The sequence below is a fragment of the Capsella rubella genome, unplaced genomic scaffold (assembly GCF_000375325.1).
Source record: "Capsella rubella cultivar Monte Gargano unplaced genomic scaffold, Caprub1_0 scaffold_5, whole genome shotgun sequence".
NCBI lineage: Eukaryota > Viridiplantae > Streptophyta > Magnoliopsida > Brassicales > Brassicaceae > Capsella > Capsella rubella.
Genome location: NW_006238919.1, coordinates 8,925,897 through 8,933,933, shown reverse-complemented (window position 1 = coordinate 8,933,933; position 8,037 = coordinate 8,925,897). Strand labels below are relative to the sequence as shown.

The 8,037-nt window shown below is 38.0% G+C and overlaps 2 protein-coding genes across 2 annotated transcripts; both read left to right on the top strand.

Annotated features, from left to right (window-relative positions):
- The first annotated feature begins 4,150 nt into the window (after positions 1-4,150).
- LOC17886843 (uclacyanin-3) lies at positions 4,151-5,205 on the top strand. Its single transcript, XM_006291790.2, has 2 exons — positions 4,151-4,371; positions 4,519-5,205. Exons 1-2 carry the CDS (start codon positions 4,209-4,211, stop codon positions 4,980-4,982), a joined length of 627 nt encoding a protein of 208 aa, XP_006291852.1. The 5' UTR covers positions 4,151-4,208; the 3' UTR covers positions 4,983-5,205.
- A 1,366-nt stretch (positions 5,206-6,571) lies between these two features.
- Positions 6,572-8,037, top strand: LOC17886484 (BES1/BZR1 homolog protein 1). Its single transcript, XM_006291577.2, has 3 exons — positions 6,572-6,649; positions 6,837-7,178; positions 7,261-8,037. Exons 2-3 carry the CDS (start codon positions 6,924-6,926, stop codon positions 7,846-7,848), a joined length of 843 nt encoding a protein of 280 aa, XP_006291639.1. The 5' UTR covers positions 6,572-6,649; positions 6,837-6,923; the 3' UTR covers positions 7,849-8,037.

The window sequence follows — 8,037 nt, the reverse complement described above, 5'->3', positions numbered from 1 at the left end:
GGCTTAAAATGGGTTTTTAAAATCAAGAGGAATTCTGATGGAAGCTTAAATAAATATAAGGCAAGGCTCGTGGCCAAAGGGTATGTACAACGACATGGTATTGATTTCGACGAAGTCTTTGCTCCCGTAGCTCGTATTGAGACAATCCGGTTCATTCTTGCTCTTGTTGCTTCAAACTCTTGGGAAGTTCATCATCTCGATGTCAAAACCGCTTTCTTGCATGGTGAATTAAAAGAAGTAGTATTTGTTAAACAACCAGAAGGCTTTGAAGCAAAGGGGAGAGAAGACAAAGTTTACAAGCTAAACAAGGCGCTCTATGGTTTAAGACAAGCACCAAGAGCTTGGAACAACAAACTCAACGGGATTCTCAAAGAATTAGGATTTGAAAAATGTGCAAAAGAACCCTCATTGTATCGGAAACAAGAAAGGGAGCATATTCTAATTGTTGCTGTTTACGTTGATGATTTGCTTGTCACATGTTCAAATTTGGGTTTGATAATCGATTTCAAAAGGGGAATGGCGTCAAAATTTGAAATGAGTGATCTTGGGCGCTTAACATACTACCTTGGGATTGAAGTACTGCAATATCATGGAGGGATCATGCTGAAACAAGAGAGATATGCCGAGAAAATACTCGAGGAGACTGGCATGAAAGAGTGTAACTCGACTCTTAGACCAATGGAAGCTGGTCTTGAGTTGTCTAAATCACAAGAAGAAGAATGCATCGATGAGACAGAGTATAGGAGAAACATCGGCTGTCTACGGTACTTGCTTCACACACGGCCGGATCTCGCGTATTGTGTAGGAATCTTGAGTCGCTATATGCATGATCCAAGACAATCGCTTGGTGCTGCAATGAAGGCAGTACTCAGGTACGTACGTGGAACGTCGTTTTTTGGATTAGACTTCACCCGTGGAGACAAGAGTGGCTTAATAGGATACAGTGACAGTTCGCACAATGTGGATAAAGATGATGGAAGGAGTACAGCAGGCCACATCTTTTATCTCAATAATTTTCCCATTACATGGTGTACTCATAAACAAAACACGGTGGCAATGTCGTCATGTGAGGCAGAGTTTATGGCAGGTACTGAAGCTGCAAAGCAAGCCATATGGCTTCAGGATCTACTTGGTGAAATAACTGGTTCTTCTAGTGAAAAGGTTACAATTTTCTTGGACAACAAGTCAGCTCTAGCACTCACTAAAAATCCAGTTTTTCATGGAAGAAGTAAACATATTCATAGGCGTTATCATTTTATAAGAGAATGTGTTGAGAATGGATATATAGAAGTGGAGTATGTTCCGGGAAAGGAACAAAAGGCGGACATTTTAACAAAGGCTTTAGGGAAGATCAAGTTTAGGGAAATGAGAGAGTTCATTGGAGTTCAGGACTTGAAGAAGGATGTGTTCAAGCTTAAGGGGGAGAATGTTGAGTTAAGCTTGAAGAAGACGAAGACTTGAAGGACAAGTTATTATAATCCTACCGAGATATGGATTAGGGTTAATGGTTTTATGGTTTTATAAAGTCCTATTTGGATTAGGACTTAGGTGGTTTTGGTTTTATATAAATAGAGAAGTCGAGTTATGACTTTAGTGTGTGAGATTGAGAGATTTGTGAGAGCTTTAGTTTTGAGTTATTTTCTAAAGCAATAAAAGAAATGTGTCTTTTATATATTCTTAATCTCTTGTTCTTAAGGTTTCTAAAACAATACCATTACCATTACGAGAGCTCTACCCGAAAACTAGCTACGAGAAAAAATAATATATCACTTTATTTATAATAAATTATATGTATTCTAACAAAGAAAACTGAATTTTGTTTTGTAAACTTGGTAATTGATACGAGGCAGTTTTTATTTTTGTTCAAAATGACAAATGTAATAATCATTTTTAAAAACTTGTTAAAAGATGTTTCTACAGGGAAAACATATGATCATGATCTTAAATTCAAATCTACTGTTTTTTTTTCCCTCATTGTGTTAGACATTGATGGGAAAGTAACAAACCCCTTTGAAAATGATGTACGGCCTACTAAAATACTCTTAGTTGATTTGCAACTAACAAAAACGAGCCGTGTTTTCGGTTAATTACGACGCTGATTTTAATTCGATACCGTAATTAATAAATGATTCTAAATGACGATGTGCCCATGCATGTGCGTTTCACGTTGGATTTTGTTTGAATTAAGCTGTGCTGTCTTAAAAGTTACTATAAGTTTTGCCACTAGTCCCAAATGGAGAAGACAAATTAACTTATTAATCATGATTAGATTAATTAATTAACCATAGTATATTTTGCATAGCACATCATTATGTTGATAGTAATATGCTTTTATTATGCTATAATCACCGAGATAGATAAGACACTAAAGATAGTCAAAAGCTATTAAAGATCATTGGATTGAATAAGCTTATATAGGTACAATGAGAGATTTTCTTTTGATATAAGCTCTAGGTATTCGGATGGACAAAGCGTCAAGAGTAATTTCGGAAGTATACTCTACATACCTGAATAATAGCAAACTAGGTAAATCAACCGAACCATCCATGGTAAAGTCCCATAGAGAGCCCCGTGCCCCGCTAATATCAAAGCGCTAGTGAATTGAAAAAACAGATGTCCTGAGAATGTGTGTGACTTTACGCCATAGCTCAGGACCAATCATTTTCCTTTATGGGCATAATAATGAGAGAGTGTTGCCTGATCGCATCTTCTTCGGCTACACTCATCTATTAAACTCGAAGCAACAGTGTTTGCCAGTCCCTAGTGAAATACAAAAGCCCATATTTAGAAGCCCATTATTATATTTAACATAAGTTTATCATCTTAGTCATGGGCTGATGATGGGCTGGTCAAGTCAGGTGGATGAATTGGAAAGCTGGATAAATGATGTTATAATATTCGCAAATTTATACTAGACTATACAAAGGCTCTATATATGTTAAAATTTTTGTTTTCACGTATGAATAAAAATACTGTATCTGTTAAAATTTTGAAAATTATAACATTAAAAAAAAAAAAAATGAACAAAGAATTCGAAAAACCCTAGATCCCGATCGAATTCAGTTTTGTAGATTACTATCTGACATTGTGATTAGTGAAGTTGGCTTGATGCTTTACTGATAGGCTTACTTGTAGCACGGAGGGTTGCATGGCCACAGATCGATCCACTTTGAGAGTAACGTTTGATGAAATCTCTCTAGTAATGAACTATGTCTGTTGAATGGTTTAAGCTAGTGCTTTTGAACATTATCAGAAACCAGAAGTATCTTCTCATCGGCAGGTAAATTAGTCAAGTTTGGATATGAGATTCTATACTGAATTACATGCTTTATAATCATTGGAGAAGCAAGTTTGGATATGAGATTCTATACTGAATAAGAGAGATTCAAATGAGGTTCTAATGAAACCCGGATAGTATACTGACATTTATATAAAGTATGATCGATAAGCATCTTATCTTTTCCACATAACTACACTTCTTTTATGGTAGCATACAGATATTTTAACTAATAAGTGTGGACTATGGTAACATTTTTATATAGATTATCTCTGGCAGGTTTGCTTTCACGCGTTTATATAATTTAATCGCCGTCGTTCGAAGATTAATAATGGTCAGAGAAATTATTGATTTTTCTTAATAATACTTAGTCAAACGAATTATTGTTTGAAGAAACACCGTACCGGATTTGTGTACATTCGATTATTAATTAGGTTAGAGAACGTGTTACGTGGTAGCCATTTCCATGATATTATCTCTTATTCTTATTATTTTTCAAAACAATGTTAATTATGAACTTATGGTTTCTTTTTTCAACTGGTTATATAACTTTTACGTTTGCACATGTTTTTTTTTTCAAAATGGTACACTGATTTGCACATGGATAGTTCGTCATTAACAACAGAAAATTTTGAAAATAAGAAAGAACTGGTAAACATAACGATGAATTAAAAAATTATATATATACATTAAAAAAATAAGCTGACGAAATTGATGAATTGACCAAGCCACCAAGACATTTATAATAACATTTCTTCTAAAAACATAAAATAACTCTCTCTCTTTTAGTTTAGTCGTACGTCTTCTTCCTCCTAAAGAGCCTTCTCCTCTATATAACTCACCACACCATTTTACCTCTTCCTTATCTCTCTCTCTCTCTCTCTCTCTCTCTCTCTCTCTTCATCTATCTTCTTACATTATCTATATCTCAATGGGATCAAACTCGGTGGCCACTCTCTTCCTTGTCCTAGCGGCAGTCGTCCCTTCCATCTTGGCCGTGACATTCCAGGTCGGAGATACTGCTGGTTGGAACAGTGTTGTTGATTACACGACTTGGGCTAGTGGAAAGACTTTCAGAGTCGGTGACACTCTAGGTGACTAAAATGTTTATTTGATTACTTGTTTCCCAAAAAATCCTTGTTTTCCCCCCCTAGCAAACCTAGGTCTAAAATCTTGGTGCAGATAACTTACGTACGTCACAAGAAACCAATTTTTTAAGCTACTGGTTTTCTTTTGTACAGAGTTCCAATATGATCCCTCACACTCGGTGTCAGTGGTGGATAAAGCTGGATTCGATGGTTGCGACAGCACTGGAGAAACACAGAGCTTTTCCGGCGGAGACACTAAGATCAATCTTACAACAGTGGGAACTATGTATTTCCTTTGCCCTAGTCCTGGTCACTGCCTAGGTGGCATGAAACTCGCTGTTTCAGTCCTCGCCACCGCTGCATCTCCGACCACACCTTCTCCACGGCCTTCGCCTCGAACTCCACGTAAAACACCGCCTCCAACTGCTTCCCCGCCGGCCAACGGTACGCCGGATTCAGAATCATTGACTCCTTCTCCGTCTCCGTCAACGCCTTCGCTGTCTACATCGAGATCACCCTCTGCATCGCCGCCAAATGCAGCGCCGTCGTCTAAAGGAGTCATAAACTATGGAGTGATTGGGATGACGATGGTGTTGATGTACGGTGTTATGAGCTAATTAGAGAGGATAATTAATTAATATTGGAGACAAAACTTTTTTTCTCTCTATGTGTTTTGTTTGGTTTTGGTCGTTGGAATTACTACAATAGTACAATACAAGCTCATCTCGTGTGTTACTAAATTATTTTTTTTTCTTTTCTTTTCTTTTTTGGTGTATCTGGTCATGGTCGTAGCGCAGTATTATCATTATTATCTTGATTTACATATATGATTAGCGAGTATATTACAAGTCTTATTCCCATTTTGATGTGTTAAAAATGTCATGACATTTTAATAGCTGATAAGTGATAACAAACATTAACAACAAGAAATTTAACCCAAAAAAAAAATGGAAATACCAAAAGCTATGACTATTCCCTTTTCGAGGATTTGTAAAACCTCTCAGCAGAAGATTTGGTAGAATTAGCATATTTTTAGTATGCTCTTCGAGAATAAACCACTGGTGGAGTACCGAAAAAGGTCTAGGATGAAAAGCTTGTGCAAGGGATGATTTGGCGAAGTGTTGTTGAATCTGCTACTTGGTTATCTCTGAAGTATAATTGAATCGTTATGTGAAATTGTTAGTAATGGTGGTAAAGATATAATGTATATTGCTAATTAGTTAAAGTTGTTCTATGCAATGTAATGCAAACTTAATATGTGTGTTTCTATGTATTGCATCAACGCGTTCAAAATCATATTACACGAAATCTTGCAAATTTAAAATTCCGTTATAACGCTACAATAGTCATATATGGTAATCTTTTTCTTCATATGTCCAGCAAAATCTTCGGCCACAATCCACGAGATCGCTGATCTCGAGTCTCGATACTAGTTTCATTTACGTTGATGTAACTCTAAAAGTACATGATAAATCAACTTTTTTGTGTTTATGTTTTCCATCAACTTGAGCTACTTTAAGTTGTGTTTGTGTTAATTTTTCTATTACCAACATGAAAAATTGACAACATCACATCACCGTCCTCGGTCCTCCTTAAGAGGCTAATAAACAGAGATTTGTCACTTGACACTTCATAGAATTACCGCTGGTTAGAATCATGCACACAACGGTCTAAATTATATATTAACCTAGAATTAAGAACATGAATCACAGTTTCGAACCGGAGACCGGAGGTAATTATATAAAAAACCACGAATCTGAAGTCTGAACCCCACAGTCACGTGCATTGTAGGGCTCGAAGGCGGAACGGGTCCCCTCATAGCTCCGGCTCGAGGTTTCTGTGACGCACGTGTGAAACAAACCAGGGCACACAAATCTCTGGTACGTGAACATACATGATTCCCATGTTGACCTGACTAAAGCGAGTGGTGCTGTCTACTGGACCATTCAATCCGAGCCGTCCAAACTTTAAACATCATCCTCAGATCTTATGTAACCACAATTACCGGAGTGGTGGAGTCGGAGAAACCCAAATGGCATCATTTCTTATACTAATCAAGTAATCATCATCATCTATACTCCTCTGCGGCTAGACACATATTCTCGACCCCTGTACTCGCTTTTTAATTCGTTGGATCTAACCTCACAGATTCTCATCTTACCGTGAAAAAAAAAACAAACTCAAAATTAATATTATCCCTTTTCCACCGAAACATTGTCAGATGAACAAAGTGGGTTTTGTAATAATCAAACTTCCCAACTTCAAAAGTCAAGCTTTTTAAACAGTAAGCGAGTTCATTCGATTCACTCATCTCCTTTCTCACTTTTTTTCTTTTCCCTTAATTAGTTGCAAACTTAAAAATCATATCATTTATATATGGTTAGCTATCCATAACATACGTTACGATTTTTATTACAAAAACTTTCTTCATTTACTATAACTTTTGCCTCTTTTTTTCTCAAATTCTTTAGTTTTTTCTCTCCTCGAGAATTACGCAACCACAAAAAAGCCCATAGATAACTCCGAATTGAAAAGTTAAAAACAGAGGAGAAGAGAAAATGACGGCATCAGGAGGAGGAGGAGGAGGAGGAGGATCGACGGCAGCGATGGGGAGGATGCCGACGTGGAAGGAAAGAGAGAACAACAAGAGGAGAGAGAGAAGAAGAAGAGCCATCGCAGCTAAGATATTCACCGGACTTAGATCTCAGGGCAACTACAAACTCCCTAAACACTGTGACAACAATGAAGTCCTCAAAGCTCTTTGCCTCGAAGCTGGTTGGATCGTTCACGAAGACGGCACTACTTATCGAAAGGTTCCATTTTCTAAATTTCAGATTCTTTTGTTTTTATATAATTTTCAGACATTGAGCTGAACTTTTTTTCTTTTCCCGACAGGGTTCTCGACCAATGGACACAGCACCGCCGTGTTCTTCAATCCAAGTCAGTCCACAATCATCGGCCTTTCAAAGCCCAATTCCTTCGTATCAAGCTAGCCCAGCCTCGTCGTCTTACCCAAGTCCGACCCGGTTCGATCACATTCCAAACCGGTTCGACCCAAACCAATCCTCGACTTATCTCATTCCTTATCTCCAAAACCTAGCTTCGTCCGGAAACCTCGCTCCTTTACGAATTTCCAACAGTGCCCCTGTCACACCACCGCTCTCTTCTCCTAGAGGATCAGCTCCGAGACTCCCGAGATGGCAAAGCAGTAATTTCCCGGTCTCAGCTCCGTCAAGCCCAACACGGCGTCTCCGCCACTACACATCGATCCCTGAATGCGACGAATCAGATGTTTCCACCGTTGATTCATGTCGATGGGGCAGTTTCCAACCGGTTAACGTTTCTCAAACATGTCCTCCGTCGCCGACATTTAACCTCGTCGGAGACGTGTCGGTGAAGCCGTGGGAAGGTGAGAAGATTCACGATGTTGGTATCGATGACTTGGAGCTAACGTTAGGTAACAACACCAAAGGACGTGGCTAAAACTAAAAAAGTTGAGAAGAGTAATATCGTAATTTTAACTATTAGACGGGTTTGGTCCGGTACGGGTATTGGTGTCCGGTTTACCCATAGCTAATAGATTGGTCTTGGTCTTCATGACTACTACTACTACTGTACAGTCTTTATCAAATGCTTCTTCATCATCTCGCAAATCTAATATATATTTTCATA